The following is a 20,937-nucleotide window of genomic DNA, read 5'->3' as shown; positions in this document are numbered from 1 at the left end:
CACCGACGCCCCGTTAATTAAATAAATTCACCGCTAATTGTATTCCAGCTTTTCATTACAAAACGGATGGATCGGACGGATCGGTTCGAGCCCCGCGGAATCCTTCGAGGCGACTCTCCCCCCTCAATTCCCGCGGGCATCCTAAACGCGCGCCACTCTCGCGCTTCCGGCTCACTCTCTCCCCTCCCCCTCTCCCCCTCCCCGCTCGATATTAAAAATTTACACGCAGTTCCCTTACCTTCGACACGCTGGTTAATTAATTACACTCGATGCTAATATTTTGATAAAAGTGTGTATATACGCGTGTACATCCTCTCTCTGGAGGATTTCAACGCCTCTTAGAGGGCGTTAAAGGGGATCAGTCCGATTTCCCTTTTCTTTTTTTTTTTTTTTTTTTTTTTTAATTTTAAACACTCGAAAATTTAAAATTCAACAAGAAAATTAATTATACGATCGTGTACGTTATTCTTCAAAGATGTTTTTTGATATTGTTGATATTCCTGAAAAAGGATCGAAACCGAATTTTTTAAGGCCAAATACGTATTGTTCACTGAAAATATATCGTTTCAACGGTTAAATTAATTGTAGAAAAATAATTTATTCTTCTAATCATAGAATGATTAAATTTTTTGAATAAAATCTAAAAATGGAAATATCTTGATATCGAAAATATCAAAATTATTCTCTTTAATTGGATAAATATGAGATATTTCGCACGAATAAATAAATGTAAAAATATTAAGTTCATTAAATTCTATAATGACACTATTCTTGTTAATAAATCCTGACTTGATATTAAACAGGCAACACAATTTTTTTATATCCAATTCAAACTTTTGCTACTAATCCAGCAAATAATATTGTTACAATCTTGAAATTAATAAAATAATAATTTTAAAATCAAAAAATTTAATCAATAAATCAATTATAAAATCCAATTATAAATCCATATTATAAAAAAAATTAAATTTCGCCTATCAAAACACAACACGAATATTACCATCGATAAAAATCACTAATATAATTAAAAACAATCGAATTAAAAATTATCGATCGAAAATATATTTTCGATAAGAAACCCTTGGATCCAATTTTTGTATCACAAAATTAATGCCACGAAATTGGACCCAATCGGACCCATATCCCTCCTCTTCCTATATCCATTCACGCACGGAAATGCAAATTCAAGATTAAAGCCCACCGTCTGCCGCTACACGATTTATATAGATACAGCGTGAAAGATATTTGCCGTCATAATAATACGTGGAAGGGGGGAGGGATGGAAGCGATGACTGGAGCGTGCGCGACCTAAAAGCTGGGCCGAGCGACCACCTGGCTGTATCAAGTTGAAATAAGAGAGGAACGACGACGAAGAAATGTAAATGTAAATATTAATACAGAGAGATACTAGGTACCGGTGGCTAAGAGGGAGAAGGAGGAGGAGGAGGAGGAGGAGGACTTCCTCCTCCGGGAATCTTCCTTTCCCTCGCCTCTTTCGTCCGTTCAAATATTTAATGGATTCGGGATTCTACATCCTCCATCCACGGTTTTATACAGAGCTCGGTTGCGCGATGACTTTGCTCGATTTTATATATGTATATATATATATATATATATGTGTGTGTATGTTCGTATATTCGTGCGAGCTTTTACAGGTGTCCGTTTTTCGACAATCGTTTTATCGTCAAAGTGGCACCCGATTCTGTACGCCCGTTGACCGAAACGGAAAGTTTGTCCGTGTCCCAGTTTCATTATTCAGAATTTTTTTTTCAGAGACGAAAGTTTTCGAAGATCTTTATTCTTCCGATCGCTCGTGCGAAAATTCGTTTTCTCGTAATGGGCGAAGTCGAAAAGGATAGTTAAAATTTATCGGTCTCCGTATATTGGATTATCCTTGGCTTTCGATTCGATGCGTGAAATTTCGCGATACGAAACTTTTTCGTTTTTCAGGCTTTAGGAAGATAGATTAAAATTTATTCGAATTTATTGGGTTAAATTAGCTGAAATTTTCGTCGTGAAATAGAATTTGAAGAAGAAAAAAAATTATCTCGTTTTTCAAATACTTTTCAAATACGGAGTCTCGGAGAAATCTCGAGCGAATTGAAACTGAGAAGACTATGAGAATCCGATAAGGAAAAAAACAGATTGACCATTAATTAGTTGCCGATCGGTTCTGATCAACCTCTGGATGAGTTCCGCGAGATTTCACGGAGTTAATTAATTCCCCCCTCCGTATAATTAAACTTCCGACTCGGTGCACACGTGCTCGCATCACTTCCCATAAATAAGAAGACACTTGAATTCGAAAGCAATTTAACATTCGTAATCGGTCGTGTGAAGATAAACCTTTGGAAGCCGGGCGTTAATTATCACGGCTAAATTAGAAAGTGGAAAATTATTAACTCGATGTTTTCGATAGTATCACCGTTTTCGTAACATATTTTCAAAGAATAACGTTTTAAAAAAATAAACGTGTCGTTTGGAAAGTAATTTCGTTTTCTCGCACGAGTGTCGCTAGTCGAACGTTTAGCCAGCCAACTTCATTCTAGAGTAGAAATTATTGGGTCGTTCGGAAAGTAATTTCGTTTTCTCACACGAGTGTCGCTAGTCGAACGTTTAGCCAGCCAACTTCATTCCAAACCGTTATTATGTAATTTCGAGAACATTCCATTCGTTCCATTGATTTATTTATAAGAAAAATTCGTTCGATTCCGTACGCGATTGTGCGTGTTTTTCGTGCGTGATAACAAAGACCGAAAAAAACATTTTTCAACGTGTTTTACTTTTCTGTTATCGAAAAGAATAGTGTCGAGGCAAGGAAAAAAGTTAGTGCGCGTTAACGATATAACCAATCAAAACTGGTTTTCAAAATTTCGTTTCAACAATTCCAATTAAAGATGCGCCACGCATCTCTGGAACAAGACCAATCGAAGATCTGACGACAGACAAGATATATCGAAGAAATGAGATTTCTGCAATTTTCAAATATCGAAGAATAAGACGAAGGAGGATAACGAAGCTTCTTGTTCCATCCGTGTTGTTTACTGATTGAAAACATTGAAAAATCACGGGGAGGGGTGAATTTCAAGTTCGAAGCTGGGTGGAAAAGGGGGGAGGGAGGGAAGTAAAGAGGATAGCGAAGCGCGCTTTGCAGGATTTGACGGAATTAATTAACCCCGTGGTATAATTAAAGTCCCGTTTCGTCGGCTGGGGAACGTTGCTACACCATGAAAGTTAAACTGACGAAGATCAAATCGTGAATCCTAGTTGCAAACTGTGCATGGTGTGCCCGGTGCAGTGAAGTACGGAGAAAGGGAAACAGGTAGACAGGGTAGAACAGGGTGGAAAAGAGGATAAAGCGAGAGGGGGATAAAGAGGACGGATGGAAGAAAGAAGGATGGAAAAGGGAAACAGTGGAGGACGAAGGGGAAGAAAGAGATTTAATGGTTAGAGAGAGAAAAGATCTTTAATTAAATTCTACCATTCTCTACCATTTTCAAACTGCTATGCGTTTTCCATCGAAACGTCGATAGAAAATCGAAGATTCGATAAAAGCTTTCCCGGGGAGGAGGCAAAAAAAAAAAACTTTTTTTCTTTATTTTTTTTCTCTTGATTGATAATCGAGTAAAGTGTGTTTTTTTACTATATTTTCGTTATTAAAAATTAATTCGAATCGTTTTGAAAAATTTTCCGCTAAAGATGGTTCGATTTATTTTCACATCGGTCGCAAAACATTCTATCGCGGCGGCGTTTAAATTATAACGGGATTTGCAAAGTTGAAACACCGTGTTTGTCTTCCATAAACGGTATTCAAAACGTAAACCAGTCGGCGATAGTAGCACGAATCCCGTCATCGTTCAACGTCAAGACGAGTCTGATCCTTCAAAATCCAATAACATCAAAAATATTTAAATCCCCTTTATACGAAAAGATTTCCCCGCTAAATTTTCCCATAACGTTCTAAAGCCATTCTTGCCGATTATTATTCCACATACCATTTGTATTTCACTCGATACTTGCTTTCTTTTATTCCTTAACCTCGATTTATTTTATAAAAAAAAAAAGAGAGAGAGAGAAAGAAGGTAAAGAGAAAAAATATGAAAAGACAGATTATTTCACGTTCTCCTATTTTGATATTATTCGATATTTCGACGATTCTGATAGTGCATCACGGTTGGTTGGCCATCCAAAGGTGTGATTTACACTTACCGCGATTCATAGGGTTGTACGCACATCGTGTTATACCCCACGATTCGTCGCGTATTCGGTGTCGCACCCCGGAAAGCGCGCATGCGCGATTCGTGGCGCTTTCAATTCAGCAAACGACATTCGTCAGTTGCGCTCCGACACCGACGACGTAGAGGTCGTTTCTCCCGCGTTTCGATCCTTCCCTTCGATATCTCGCCGACGCGACGAGTAACCATGTGACCTTCGCTCTCATCGATATTTCGTTCGACTATGGATGATCCGTGACGCACAGATCGAACAGATATCCTTCGACGTTCCATTCTTTCGGCAATTCGTAAAGATGGAATTCGTTTCGTAAAGTTCGATCGAGTTTTCGAATTGTGCACTCGAGGATCGGCCACGTGGAAACGTAACGTCGAACGAGGATTTCGTGCACGGTAAAAAAGATGCGAGTGACGTTTGTCGTTGTGGACGCGAGCCACAGGACTTTTTTGAGGTTATGGTCACGCGTGTAGACCATGTAGAAAAGCGGTAAAAGTGGTAGACGGTTTTTCGCGCGTGATCACGATCGGTACGTGATGTTATTATGTGAAACAATGCGGTGGGGTGATGGATCGTGTGATTTATTGCGATGCAAGTTGTTCGTTCTTCTGGTTCTGGTCGGGTGCAGCGATGGATACTTGAATATCTTTATCAGCCAGTCCCAGGTTATGAAACTGTTGGGTGAGTACTTTGCCGATTATTTTTAATTTACGCGGTTTCTTTCACGATTATTTTGCGCATAAGAGATTACTTTCACCGTAGAAAATGGAAATTGTTTTGCGTTCCTTACTTAGCGCGTAAGAAGAAAAAATTGACAAATTATAGTTCGAACGATGGATACGTTCAAGAGAACAACATCGTGAAATGTAACGACGCAAATCGTGTACTATTTACATTCTGTACTGTTTACTCAAACGATGTTAGAAACAAAATACACATTGGAAATCTACGACTGCCTCGAGCGATTTTTTCAATTTGCCAGAACAAAAACGCGAGTTCGTTTTATTTAACATTCACAAAGCCAAACACTTTTTGCGATTAACTACGTATTTCGAAGAAACGCGTCGATTCGTTGCGCGTAAAATATTATTACGGTACATTTATCGCGCAGAAATTTTTCATCGGGAACAAATTTCTCTGCAATCGTAACGCGTCGAACGGACCGTCGTCATCGGCGGGAGGGAAGGGAAAAAGAAAAAGACGGGGGCACGTAGAATTAAACTCTAGCGTTTCATCGTATCGAATGGCGATACGAATTCAAAAGAACCACGAACGCTCAATTAACTTTGTCATCGATGTCGCTTCATCAAGAGAGCGATGCGGGGAACTACGCTCGCAATGGGTGTATCGTTGAACTTTTAATTAGGAACGACTAGTAACGAGTCACGACCCCGTATAATTATCGAATTAACAATAACCCCGATAAACGACCAACGAATTTAACAGTGCGCATTTGCGTTAATCACGTCGAATCCCTCTCGTTCCCCGTTCTTAATGGAATATCAAGCAGCGTCGTGGAAAAAAAAAATGTTACAGACTCGTTTATCAACGAGGGAGGAAGAGAAATAAACTCGTCCTCGAATTATCATTTCACTCTTCGTTATCGTTCTTTAAAATTCACGTATTATCCCATCGATATTCCCTTATATATCATACACTCTTTAAAACGAAATAAATTTTTTTTAAATCGGATCAAACGATTCGAAGCTGCAAAACGATTGAAAACTCGTTGTTTTTCACGAGTTTTGATCTATAATCGTAACAAATCTTTATATCCGCAGCTTTTTCACTCGTCGATCGTGAATTTTCGATGAAATTAGTGACAAAAAAATTGAATATGATTTTTCCTTCCGATCGACGAATACTTTTTAAAAAATTCTCTCCTACGCGCATCGAAACTAATTCTTTCGGCATCTCAAAAAAAGAGAAAATAAACAAAAATTGAACTCGTTTTCAAAGGATGCGCGAGATATTTTTTTCCCCTCGCCGTACATTTGACGAGGACACCCATTCGAAAAATTAAATTGTATTCGGAGAATTTATCGTTTCCTTATTCTCCACTTTGATTTACGGCTTGATCACCAACACACGTTCCGCCCATTTTCCTTCCAATTTAAGACCATTCCAAACCGCGTTTCCCACGAGCCTCTTCGAAATGGTGCCGAAATCGCCTTCCACGACTCGGTGCCCGCGGTAGATTTTCGTTTTTCGACGGTCAAACACGGTTATAACGCTCTCTGTGTACCGTGCTTAGTTCTCCGTTCCATTCGATATCGCTTCACGGCTCCACGATTCGCGCGCCTCTCTATCTGTGCGCGCACAGCGTCAGTTTTCCGGCAGCGCGAAAAAAGAGGGGAAAAATTGCGGAATGGCCGTATTTACGAGGTGGCGCTCGTGACTCTTGGAAAATCGAGGCAATTCCCGCTCCAGGAACGGCCGACCCCTCCATCGCTCATTTCCGCTGTCAATGGTCTTACGAACGCCTCGACATATCCATCAGCTTTTCCACGGTTTAACGCCTGCGAGAGATGGATATCGAAGAGAGGGGGAGAGGGAGAATTTGGTTGCAAATTGGAAACGAGCGCTCCACCGTGAATTCGATATATATTCCCGATTGACGAACGCGTTAGACGAGCTTATTAATTTTTCATATCCTCGCGCAATTGACGAGAGCTCGATTCATCTAATTTTTCTCGTAATTATATCTTTTTAACAAATTTAGTAATAGATTATTTTATTTATTTATCAAAAAGGAAAGAAAATTTCTTTCGAGGTTTCTCTCTCTCCCTCGACTTCTTAAGACGATTATTCGAATACTCAAACTTATCGTTGAAAGTCTCCTACCTGTCACCTTGAAAAATGCTAGACAGAGGCGCCCCGATGCGCAACACAGATCGAAGGAAACGGCGTGCGACAATGGGCTGGGTCGATTTCTCAGCCGTGCGAGCGACCGTGCCAACTTAACGGCCGACATAATCGTTAGATCTCGAATTCCCCCTCTCCTGGCGGAGGACAGGAGAGAAAGGGTTGGATATCGCCCAGCACAGCGCCGTTGGGGCGAGTTTAGGGCGGGGGAGGGCTCTCGAAAGTCACTTAACTTAGATTGCGCGAGCGAAATGACTTTAGCTCCAAAACTTCGTTCCGTCGGATCGAGCATTGCCTGAAAGCGGGGAAAAAAGGAGGAGAGCGGTGACAGAGAGCGAGAGGTGGCTCGAGAGAGGGATCGTAGCATTGACGAATGATTGTCGTGTATGTTGTACTTTGTTTTCGTCCTCGAAAACGAGAATTGACGGATTAAGTGGAAACTTTGCCCAATTTTGCGTATTTATTGTACGTATGCGGTTACGGTAAGTCGTAGATGTCGAGAAAAATAATATGAAATTAAATAAAATGATTCGAATTAATGTTAATTATCCATCGAAATTGTTCGAATAATCGATTATCATTACGTTTGGGTATAACGGGATAAGTTTATTAACTTGGAAAATTTCTTACGATTCGGTTTTATAATTTATATTTCGTTGTTCGTTCGCACATTTACGGGCGAAGTATGGACAGAAGCGCGGGCAAGGTTGTCGGAGTACACGAAAATACGGGCACGCGATTGGCTGACGCCTCTCGTCGTGCCGAGTCAGCACGTATGCCTGAGAAAGTTTCGAACATTCGTACGGGGGAACGGTTCGATGGAGGACTTTTAGCGCGGTACAGTTGATGGGACAGAAGGAGTGCAACGCGGAGGGACTGTTGCGCAATTTCGAAACGTTAGTTAGATAATTGAAAAAGTATATTTTCAACGGTGTACATGGAAACGCGGATGATGGATTTGGATGTTCAATCCTGGGGAATATAGATAGAAAAGATTATAAAACGATAAAGTTTCGATTTCGAAATATCTGGTAATAAAGTTTCCACGAATCGAGAAATATTTTCGATTTTCGTTGCTCGATACCACGGTATGGTAAATAGGGAAGAGCGTATTGGAACTGCTGAAGGGGGAGAATTCCCGTTTCTCGCGCTCTCTGCATTTGACATCGATAGATTTCCATTTCGTTCATTATATAACGTAGATGAGAAAAGTTTGAATTATTTTTCGAAACGTGAAAACTAGTTTTTCGTCAAAAAAGCCTGGAAAGCAAGGACGAAATATCGAGAATAAACTTTTAAACGGATATATGAAATCGTGAAATTCGCCAATCTCTCTTCACAGTTTCAAAGAGTGACGCGAAAGGTTTACGGTTTAACAAACGATCCTACATAAATATTGTACCAAAACTCCCTCTGCTCCTATTTCTATACAACACTTTTAATACACTCTCTCTCCGTTATAAATATTTCTCGCCGACTAATCGAACAGTGTATATGTACACGCAGTTGAACGTCAAGATAAGCGAACCGCGAATAGAAAAAAAAAAAAAAAAATTCCCATGTAGAAACTGGGCGCAACAGTTTCGAATTTTGCGTTTCGAATTCGCGGCCAAACAAATTTTTAATCGAATCTGCAACGCGGATAGAGCGACCGCGAAGAACCTGTACGCACGTATATATGTACGTGTAACGGAAGTATTTTGGACGAGAAGAAGGAGGGTGTCGGCCGTTTGGTTTGGAACTTTTCGCGCGTATTACCGACCGAGAACTGTCCGTACTGTCCGGTGAGGAGGAACAGCCGGTCGAACACTTTCGAATTAACGCGGTCCTCTCGAATTGATTTTTAATTTGGCCCCAGACACGGCCGGTGCGTGCGGCGCAATCGGTTTCCGTCGTGTTTGCCCCGTCTGGACCGCGAAACGGACCGACAAACAAGTCGACGCAACGTGGCTCCTCGTTCCATGGAAGGGGGAAGAGTGAGGGGACAAAACTCGTAAAACAACGACGAGTTGATAGTCCGCATCTGTCGCCGGGAAACGACGAGGAGGAAATATTCTTTGTCGCGAGATTTTTTTTATGGAAATTCCTTTGCCAAATTGTTTTACTCCATATTTGTTAAGTTTGGGGATAAAAGAAAAGAAAGAACGTAAAAGTTTTCTCCTATATTCTTCAGAAGCTGTTCGATTTCCCCGCGCAATTCGTCCTCAAAGTAAATAGAATTAAAGAAACCGATACACACACACTCTCTCTTTATATATATATATATATATATAGTATATGTTTCATTTATATTTAATTTCTTCTCGTGAAGCTTTCGCGTGGACTCGACTCCAGAACCAATTACTTTTTTGTCCACTCTCCCGTCTGCCCTCTCCCCTCCTTCCTTCTTCGCCGTCGTTTCGCGATCGAGATAAACGTCGAACGACGGACACTCGAGGGCCGAATACGGACGTTTCTTTATATACGAACTCGTCGTTAATCATTCGATTATGTATTATGGGAAAAATATGGAGAGGGGGAGGGGAAAAGTCGGTCCACTGGGATGAGTCGGTGGTGGATGCGCGTCGTTTCATTCCCTAGCAATTTCCACGAGTACACACACGCACATACACATACACGCGGGCTGCAAGGAACGTTAGCCAAATTGCAGCAGTTTGCCGACGGGTAGATCCGGCCAGACGATAACGTAAACCGCCATGGTTTATGGCTGAACGATCCGCCATGGGTGTCTCGTGTTTGCGCACACGCTCGCCTCGTTGCGTGCGCGTTTGTACCTGTAGGATCCGCGTATTCACATATTCCCGCCGATATGCGCATAATAAATGGAGGACAGTTGTTGCGGTGGTAGTAGACAAGTGTAAATACATTACGTATTGATACAGCCGCAGGGTAGGTGAAACCGAGACGATTGACGCGCGCGGTTGCCGATACACGGTTTTGTCGTCTTAAATAAACTATGAGGAGCGGCGTGGCAAAGATTCCAGAAGTTTCTCTGGATTCGCTCGATGTCGAATTAGTTTCGATACTCGTTCGAATGGAAATCGCTTGCTTAACGGGCGAATATGATTTTCCATCTCGATTAAATGCGAGAAGGGAATTATTTTTTTGGTTAAGGTGTAAAATTATCGATTGCAAGTTTGTCGAGTGTGAATGGAAACTGTGAAAGGTATTGGAAGGATAATCAATACCGCAATCGAAATTAATCGTTGAGAATAGGACGTTAGACGATGATTCATTAGAATTCTCGTCGCGCGGTCTCGATTATCATAGGAATCGCTGTGCCAATCATGGCTTCCGAATTTACATGTCATCTCGGCCAGTTGGCTATGCGAAATACTCTGTCAATACAGCTCTCCGAGCCGTGATACGGTCGGTGCGTCGTGCGTTGCGACAGCTGTCTATATGTTTATCTTTATGTCGGAGGGGGGAGCGAATTGGTGTTTACATCTTTTTCCACGAATCGATGTTAAAGTCACATTTGTCGCGAGATGAAATAGACAAATAAATTTTCCATTTTAACGACGAATCGCTGCCGATTATTAAACGATCTGTCATAAAATAATTTAACTGTATTTAGATCGATTCGCGCGCGCAACGATAATTCATCATCGCGATAATTTCGAAATTAATCCGCAATATTGTCAACATTAATTGCATACGCGTTAATTCGGATAATAACACCGGATTTTCTAATGAATCGTACGTTGTAAAGTGCTTAGTTACGTTTAATTATATCTATTATAAACGTTGCCGCCTCTTACCGCCTCGCGTCATAGAAACGTGGTTTGTTAAACTTGAAAACTCGATTTATCACGTGGATCCATTCTCCATCGTCCGAAATTTACACCTCCGCGTTGTTGGCGCGCTCGTTGTTCTCGATTTCTCTTTCAAAAAAAAAAAAAAAAAAAGGAGGGAACACGAGTTGGAAGCATAAATAATTTCGTACAAAGAGAGAGAAAAATATTTCGTTACGTTCGGCCGATTGTTACCGACCAACGTTATACTCCACCATTGTCTTGCCAAGCCCCTTTGAGCGCAGGATACAAAGAATTAATTCGACAGCGCGATGAATTCATCCTTCGTGAATTTCATAGCACGATACCGTTCGTAGTCGATCGAACAGAAGAAAATTCTTCTCCACTTTTTTTTTATTATCATTATAATAATTCGAGAGATAATTAAATGTCGCGTTAAATATACGGAAAATATTAGAAAAAAATTGTGCGTTCTTGTCGTTGAATATAACGTTCGATACGGCGGATGAAAAATCGAAGGGGATTCCCAGGGGCGAATTTATCGATTTTCGATAAGTACAAAAAAATAATCGTAAAACGGTGAAAAATGCAACTGAAATTCAAAATGGCTGAGCACACGTGCAATACTTGTACGTGCAAAAGCGCATACACGTGGAAAACGCGTATTCTTCATTTTGCGGATTTTATTTTGCAAAAATAAATTAAAACCAATTTCTCGTTTCAACTTCAAAATTCCAATTTTTAAGACAATCTATTTCAAAATTTCAACTATCGTAGAAACAAATTAAAAATCATGAGTCTTTAAATTTCTCGTTTCAACCTGCAAATCAATTTTTAAGACGCGTTATTATTCAACTTCGAGTATCGTACAAATAAATTAAATCCCTTTCTCCAAATTTCTTCTTTCAATCAAAAATCGTAGGAACAAATTATAAGCCTTCAAATTTCTCGTTTCTACGTGCAAATTAATCCCCAATTTTTAAGACGCGTTAAATAAAAACCATCCAAATTTCTTATTTCAAAATCCCAACTATCGAACAAATAATTTTAAAAATCATCCCTTCCTTCAAATTTCTTATTTCAATATATTTTAAAATCCCAACTATCGTACAAATAATTTTAAAAAGCATCCTTACTTCCAAATTTCTTATTCCAATATACTTCAAAATCCCAATTATTATACAAATAAATTAAAAATCACCCCTTACAAATTTCTTATTCCAATCCAAAATTTTTAAAACGCATTATTATTCAATTTCAAGTGCAAATAAATGAAAAACCATCCCTTCCTCTAAATTTCTTATTTCAATATATTTTAAAATCCCAACTATCGAACAAATAATTTTAAAAATCATCCCTTCCTTCAAATTTCTTATTTCAATATATTTTAAAATCCCAACTATCGTACAAATATAAATTAAAAAGCATCCTTACCAAATTTCTTATTCCAATATATTTCAAAATCTCAATTTTCGTATAAATACAAATTAAAAAGCATCCTTACTTCCAAATTTCTTATTCCAATATACTTCAAAATCCCAATTATTATACAAATAAATTAAAAATCACCCCTTACAAATTTCTTATTCCAATCCAAAATTTTTAAACGCATTATTATTAAATTTCAAGTATCGTACAAATGAATTAAAAACCTTCCTCCAAATTTCTCCTTTCAATAAAAAATCGTAAGGACAAATTAAAAGCCTTCAAATTTCAACGTGCAAATCAATCTCCAATTTTTAAAACGCATTATTATTCAATTTCATCGTACAAATGAATTAAAAACCTTCCTCCAAATTTCTCCTTTCAATAAAAAATCGTAAGGACAAATTAAAAGCCTTCAAATTTCAACGTGCAAATCAATCCCCAATTTTTAAGACGCGTCATTATATCCCCGATTTGGAATTCGTACACGCAGCTCTCGATGATATTTGGGAAATAACGGTTGGGGCAAACGTAACCCGTGCCCGCGTTCCGTGCAACGAAATTGTCCGGGCAAACATAGAAACAGGCTGATGAGCATATATTAATTCGCCGTGCAAACAGGCGATCGCTAGGCTTAACCCGTCTCCCACCGCGCGGATCGATGATCCGCGATGAGGGGAGGATAAATTTTCACGCGTCTTCCTTCGCTCGCGAGTATTTGCGTAAATCACGCGCGCTCGCCGATGCGAGACACGTGTAAATATGTACGGAATCACGGGTATGGGAGCGTGTATCGGGGAAATAGCCGCTTCCTCCCCACCCTGTATAAATTTCCCGTATAAACCGCCGCCCGATGGCCGACGTTCGCCGGATTGGATTGCGAATCACTTGCATACTTGCCGGCGTATTAATCGCGGCAAGGCCTCCTCGGCGCACCGATCGCTCTCTCTCCCCTCCATTTCGATTCAAAGCAGTGGCGCCCTCGCTCGCGTCCGTTTCGTTTCGTCAAATTAACCGAGTTTGCGGATCGGGAGGGGAAATCGCGTTAGTTTTATACGAGGAATATTAGGTTAGTAGATTATAAACGATGGCCAAGTGTCGCGATAAATTTCGTTGAATTCGATTCAATTGGGTTTAATTGAAGGAGGTTTGCGAGTGATGGATGCGAGGCACGAGTATTTATTACTTAGTGCTTTATTTTCTTTGCTTATTTTTCTCTTTCTTTGTGGTTATTGGGTTATAAGTGATGGAGGAAGAGATTTCGTAAAATTGAGTCTACTTGAGTGCAGTTTGTGAACGAGATGGCACTACTGTCTATGCGATTATTGGATTGTAAATGATGGAGGAAGAGATTTCGTAAAATTGAGTATACTTAAGTGCAGTTTGTGAACAAGATGGCATTATTTTCTATGCGATTATTGGATTGTAAATGATGGAGGAAGAGATTTCGTAAAATTGGGTCTAATTGAGTATTAAAGTTTGAGTATAAATGAGGTTAATAAGGATCTCGTAAAATTGAGTCTAGTTGAGTTCAGTTTGTGAATGAGATGAATAAATTGGCAGTATTTTCTATTCGATTATTAAATTATAAATGGTGAGGAATAGATTTCGTAAAATTGAGTCTAATTGAGTATTAAAGTTTGAAATGAGGTTAATGAGGAATGAGGATTATGAGGATTATAAATGAGGTTAATAAGGAATGATATTATTTACTCGAAAAGATTTCGTAAAATTGAGTCTAATTGAGTACAGAGATTAGTGAATGAGATGAGCAAGAGATGATATTTATTTAACGATTTTTTTCGATTATTGGATTATAAATAACGGAGGAAAAATTTTGTAAAATTGAGTCTAGTTGAGTCTACTAGTTTGTGAATGAGATGAATACTTGGCACTATTTTCTATGCGATTATTAAATTATAAATGATGAAAAAAAATTTTATAAAATTGAGTCTATTATAATTGAATACATAGATTACTGAATGAGGTTAATAAAGATTTCGTAAAATTGAGTCTAGTTGAGTACAGAGGTTTGTTAATAAGATGATATTTACTCAAAAAAGATTTGGTAAAATTGAGTCTAATTAAAATACAGTTTTTACCTTTTAACACAGTATTTTCTATGCGAAGTACGATTGTAAATCTGTTAATGAGAAATTCTTTTAATGAAACGAATAAGGGATAAATATTTACTCAGTCTCGAGATTCTTTTTGATTCTCGTAAATACGATTATTAGATCGTAAATGGTGGGGGAAGCATCGCGATAGATTTCGTAAAATTGAGTCTAATCGAGTAGAGAATGTGAATGAGATGGATAAATGTTTATTAATATTTCGTTTTTTAATATTTATTGATAATTAGACGTCAAATGGACAGAAATGATGAACGAAGAAATTTCGTAGAAAGATTGCTCCAAGGAACGCTCCCTTTTTGATACGAATATTACGCGAAAAAAAGAGAAACATCTACTGTTTTATGAAAATTGCGAGCAATTGAAACCTTGTACAAATTTGATTTTACAGCGGCGGCATTCAAAGGAGTAATTGCTGCCTTCTTTGCTTTTTCTTTTTGAAGAGGTACCCATTTTGTCGAATACGATAATTCAGAGTGTAATGCACATTGTGAGAAACGCATTGAAGTAAAACGATTGAAAAATTGGTAAATTCGTTTGTAGAAAATGAATAATTCAATCTTTCCAAATCCGACGACAAGAATTTTACCAACTATAAGTATCGTAAAATTTATTAAACGATGATTCCAAAGATGCTGTGTACGTCCCTGCATCGAAATTTCTAATTAAACGCGAATAAATGAATATATTACGCCCGTTAATAATTTCATTAAAAGAGTAAAATCAACGAAACTTTTTCGACCAGATAACAAATAACATGTAACGTGAAATATATCGATGTCGACGGATAAAAACAAATAAAAATTATCCGAGTTATTTTAATCGTTTAAAATTTTATCCTCTCTTGCAACGTTTCCACGATATTCCGAATTTCGCGACTATATATATATATATATACATATACGCACACACATATATATATAAAACACGTGCCGTGGAAAAATACGTTTTTATCCGATTCGCGGAAACATTTCCAATCGAGATAACTGTGGCCGTATTACTCTCGAGTAGTTGCATTCTCGCCTCGAATACATTAGGAGCACGAGGGGATCGATAAACCTACTAATGGCGAGGAAAATGGTATTAGGGATTTTCCTTTAATCCTTATTCCTCATCGGTGTTAAAATGCGCCGGGCACGGGCGCGTAAGTTTACTTCCAATTGTCTGGAATACTTTCCTTAATCGAATTACTCGGAATAATGGTGATTGCGAATATGAATAATTGAAAATTAAGATTATTCCTTTGGCGAGAAATTTGAGAGAATTTTAATTCAAAAGTGTAATTTTTAACACGCGGTTAAAAACCGTGCATCGATACGAAATTCTCGGTTAGTATCGTAACGTGTTGTATTATTCGCGATTGAATCGAGATGCCATCGGTTTTCGCGTGACATATGGTACGTGCCAAATGCGCGCGTATACGGGTCGAAAGTGGTTTAGCGCATTTAAATATGGACGCGCGTATCAGCGAGACAACAGCTGGTAAATAAAGAGAAGGGAGAGAAAGTCGTGACTATAAATCAATTTGACTTTTTATCTAATTTTCTGCCTAATGTTAGCAACGAGCAACGCTATCGATCAATTTTCCTAAATGTATATCGATAATGGCGACAGTATGACGCGATTCGACGTTACCAAGAAGATAGGCAACCATTGATAATGCAACGTATTGTACATACGCCGATATCTGTACGCGTTACAATTATGATCGCCCATCGCTTTGTGCGTCTAACAGACGTTTGACGCGGCACATCTGCCTGGATTATATAAATACACGCTCCAACACTTTGAATAGAATTTGCAATTAAATAAAATCTATTTCCACAGCGTCGATGGAATTTATCCTAAACGAACGGCTCGTGTCTGCGAATATATTTCAATAGTATCGTCCGAAACTATCAGAAAATATATGCAACGTACGAAACATCTTCACTCGTTGATTCGAAACGTTGAGCGATAACGACGGGAAACGGCCGGTCGTAAAAATAGTCGTAAGTAACAAATACAAATAAAACAGAAAAATAGAGGAAAAAAAAAACTGTCGGCGAAATAGGACGCGATGAGCAAATAACGTTCGTTCTCATTCGACGACCGTTTCGAAGCGCGCGACAATTTTTGCTCGAAACATTTTTTCACGCAACGTTACGCGTGCCCACGTCCCGAACAAAGTATTTTGCCAACTGTCCACCGTGCGAGTATCGGCGCTAGCGGCGCAAAAGGGAGGGGGTCGAGCTAGCTGGTAAAATATTAGACGGTGCGCACGGTGCAAAGTGGTCGAGCTATAATGCCCGTGCAAACACCAGTGTCGAGGAGAATGACAAAGAGAATGTCGCGCGTCGAAAAAGCTCTATCTTGGCGCGACTCGAAACGAGGGAATCGGAATGCGCGGAAAATCGTTGGATGCCCGTTCGACGTGCCCGTGCACATATTGCGAAACGGTCGTACTCCTGTCCAACTCCATCATCGCATAAAAATCGGCCTGCAGGCGTAATACCCTGTACCGGCCGTATCCATTGGAAATTGCTCGTGATCCTCTGACATTTTTTATGTTTCCATCGTTCCGCTTTTTCCCTTCTTTCTTTCTCCCTTTTTTCTCTCCTTTCCCGCGTTGTCGTTGTCGTCGCAGAGAATGGCTCCGTCTAATAACCGTGCGCTTTATCGTTTTCAGTCGTGCCACGGCCGATGTACGACCCCGTTAAAAAATTCATTAGGTGGAAAAAAACGTGTATTCTTCTCCCTGCTTTATCCTCCTCTCTCGTCCCGTAGGAAAAGCTTGGTTTACTCCGTTGTACAGCATCGTTCTATAAAGACGTACGAGTTGTTGCTCGTCAAGCATGTAATAATAAACGATAATAAAGTGGAGAATAATATCTTGGAACGAACATTTTTTTACATTTCTCTCTTCATCCTATAATCATTCGGAAAGGGATCGATCGGTTGTATTAAAAATTCCTCCGCCATTCGCTTACAATATAAATGTTGTCGTTAGTCAGCGTGTGAAATAGGAGATAGAATGCTCGATACCGCGTCGAATGAAATTTAAAACGGACGGCGTTAATTATAATTTCTGCCGACTCGATGACTTTCTATAAATCATGCGCTTCGAAGCGCCCTCCCCCCCTCTCCTCGTTCCTCTCTGTCGGCCAAAAACGGATCGTGGAAAAATTCGATACGCTTGGGAAAATAAATAATTGCTCGCTGCGGATGAATATTCAATAGGCGGACTCGCATTTACTGTTTATTGCGGACACGTAGGATCGACCAAATTTCCCGATATTAAATAAACTACAAAAATATATATTCACTCTACAATTATCCCTATCTAAAGATGTTCGCGAGAGACTTTGGAAATCTATTGGGTGTATCGATAAGCGAGTAAGGGGTGTTCCCGTACGATAAATCCGACGTGAAGAGCGAGGTGGAAGGGAACGGTTGTTCGTGCGGCAGAATGGTAGTGGTGCATCGCCGGCTGCAGATGGCAGGACGACGCTGTAGGACGGTAGTGGGGGAAGGAAGGAAGGAAGGCGAGAAGTTCTTGACGTCTGCGCGAGGCTCCTTTCGAGGCAAATCCAATTCGACAAGCAGCTCCGTGTACGTAACCCGTTGTAAGCGTCGTTCGGGGAAATAAATCCAGTGACGAGTGTGTCTGGAGCAGAGCAGCAAAACTTGGCCGAACTTATGAGCAGGACTATCGTCATTAACGTCTCTCTCTCTCTCTCTCTTCCCTATAAAACGATATGAAAGATTTTCGCCGGCCGTAATTCGAGCGTAATCGCACGTACGCGGTATAAATTTTTGCAAGCAGAAATTTTAGAGGATAGATACGAATTTTTACGACAAATTCGCCCTATATATACATATATACATATATATGTATATTCTAGAACGTGAGCACATGTCGCGTGAATAACGGCTGTAATTTTCGAGTGGTACTTGGTTCCGTAAATTCTACACGAATATCCGACGTATCTAATTATACTGTTATGCACACATACCGGTAACTTATTTGCGCCGTAGAATTGTCGCGTAAAATTAATATTACTTCGCGCTTGGAAATTAATTTGCATTCCCTTATCATCCCTATCCATTTTCTTTCGATCGATCTTCTGCTCGATTATTCCATGATTAAATGGACGAGAGAAATTATATATATATATTTGTTCGTGTAACGGTTTTATCGGGGATGTTAATTCGATCGAAGCGGTTTCCCGGTTGCGGAAAACCTGAAGCAAGTTTCGGCTTTTCCGCATCCCTTCGAGTTCAAGGGCGAAAAGAAATTGTTCCGCGCCGGTATTCGCCAATTAAAAATTCCGGCTGGCTGACGAGCTCCTCTAATTATCGCCGGCGGTATGGCGGCCCCCTCAATCAGGGACGGTTAATTAAGAAGCCGTGGTAATCATCGACGAATTTCGAGAACGGAGTGAAGCAGCCTCCTGCGGGAAACGGAGGCTTTTGTGCGTGCCCCGCCATTGCCTCTCTCTCTCTCTCTCCAATCATCTCTCTGTCCTATTTTTCCGCTTTTCTTTCCTTTCTTTTATTCTTTTTCGCGTGAATACGGAGAGGAAGAACACAAGAGGATGGTTTTTCTCGAGTTGCTCTGCCTGTCGATGTCTCGAAAGATACTTGCTCTCTTCGTCGTTCAAAATTTAAATTTATGCTTGTTTAAAGATATTTTTAAATGATTTTATTTTGTTTTTCAGAGATTATTCGAATTTATTTAACTATATTTTGCGAATCTAATCGAATCGAGCAAGTTGTTTACAATTTTAAAAAGATTTGATAATTTAAAGTCCTTTCGATAAGGACTATCTAAAGTTGGGTTCAAAAGTAGTCTTCTTAATCGATTATCTTTTGCTGCAACATCAATCTCCCGCCATTCACAATTAATCATAATCCTAGCATTATCAAGCATTTGAAAGTTGAGAGAAAAGTCCTCTCGATAGCGATACATTAAAATAAAAGTAAAGATAATTCGGTATTTATCTAGAAACTTGTCACTTTGTTTGCGTTTGTAACAAGCTTGGATTAATCAACGCGTATCTCGTGAAACTACGATATTCGATAATTGCCACTAATTACGCCTTCGTACGTGTCACTTTCGAGCCGCGTCGAGGGCCGCAATCTCCTCTGTCTCTCTCTTTCTCTTCCCCCACTCCTCCCGCCGCGCCGCGAACGAGTCGAATAACGCGACTCGTTAACGCTTTTACTTGCCCTTCTCGAACTCAGCCCGTCGTAGTTTCCGTCTATCCGCCACTCGAATCGATCTCTCGCTTCGGTGTCGTCCCCGTTGATTGTGTTCCGACGACTCGCACTTACCGAACGCCCCTCGTATCTGGTATTGGTCCGACGAGCAATCGAAATCGATCGAATCGAGCTTGACGACTCTTGTAAAGAGGGACGTTTAAACGAATTTCACTGTTTCCTTCGTCCCTTCTCGTCGACCAAGGTGTGTGCAGTTATTTGAACGGGGCAGACACACGCCCGAGGTTTAATGAATGTTTTTGTTGATGCGCTTGGATAAGCCTGTGTAGATCGACTATCGAAAGCCAGGATAGAGTGGGACGACTATCGGTATTCGTGAGGATTCGGCCGAGGATTTGATTGGACTTTTTTGCGCGTGTCTTTATTCCTCGTCTTCATTTTATGTGTATATATATTACGCGTTCGAGCGTTCTTCGAGTATCGAGTTTATTATTCGCGACGAAAATTTTTTCAAGGTTACGTTTTTTGAGATTACGAAACCGTTCAAGTTTTTTTTTTTTTTTTAGTGGGATTAGTAGTTTTATTACGACGATGCGATGGTCGAGATCGACGTGAATATAACGATGTGTAATATGAAAAATTTAAGAAAGTTGGAAATTAATGGATAAGAGGAGTGAAATAATTAAATTCGGAGAAAAGTAAAATAAATACATGTTTGAGTCGATAAATAACGAATAAATTTATTAAAACACGAAAGTGATGGAAAACTTTGTATAAACGCGAGGAAATTATGTAACAGAGGGATATAGTTCGCCCGGCCTCCACTAGATGGTGTAGAGATTGACGCGTCTCTCGAAAGTGAAACGATTCCTACGGAAGTTTAAATACGTGCGTATGATTCTACACTTTCATCCTTCCGATGTTTAATGGGAGATGATGAATGTCGTGTTCTCATTTTCGATATGAGAGGCCTGAAATTTTTTTTTTTGTTACGCAATTTGTCAGGTTAAACCATTCTGATCCCATTTATTTTGAATTTATCCAGCAAACTTATTGTACGCGTGATTATCATACCTTCGTTGAAAAGATGTTCGAATCGGTGTACGATTATTTTATGCGAGAGAAATAATTCGTAAACTTCCCGATTTTTGTAATGAAATAAATAAATAAAAGAAAAAGAAAAACAAACGCATAAGCATGTTTGATCTCGAATATCGACGATTCTCCTTCGTGGAAAAATTTTCACGATAAAAAAAGAAATACGAAGGAGAAACGCATTATATACTTTTCTTCGTTGGGTCATGTTCTATTCATCCGAGCACAAGAAG

At 39.6% G+C, this 20,937-nt stretch overlaps 1 protein-coding gene across 3 annotated transcripts in view; it reads left to right on the top strand.

Annotated features, from left to right (window-relative positions):
* Positions 1-4,279: 4,279 nt before the first annotated feature.
* Positions 4,280-20,937, top strand: part of LOC107997012 (tyrosine-protein kinase Drl-like) — an 84,699-nt gene continuing 68,041 nt past the window's right edge. The window contains exon 1 of one of the 3 annotated variants that reach the window (XM_062080534.1): positions 4,280-4,911. In XM_062080534.1, the coding sequence (XP_061936518.1) occupies positions 4,767-4,911 (145 nt within the window). In that variant the 5' untranslated portion in view covers positions 4,280-4,766. The remainder of the gene's footprint in view (positions 4,912-20,937) is intronic. The other 2 variants (XM_062080535.1, XM_062080537.1) reach the window with 2 other exon arrangements.

Source organism: Apis cerana, linkage group LG10 (assembly GCF_029169275.1).
Source record: "Apis cerana isolate GH-2021 linkage group LG10, AcerK_1.0, whole genome shotgun sequence".
NCBI classification, from domain to species: Eukaryota; Metazoa; Arthropoda; class Insecta; order Hymenoptera; family Apidae; genus Apis; species Apis cerana.
This window is presented reverse-complemented; position numbering and strand designations above follow the sequence as displayed.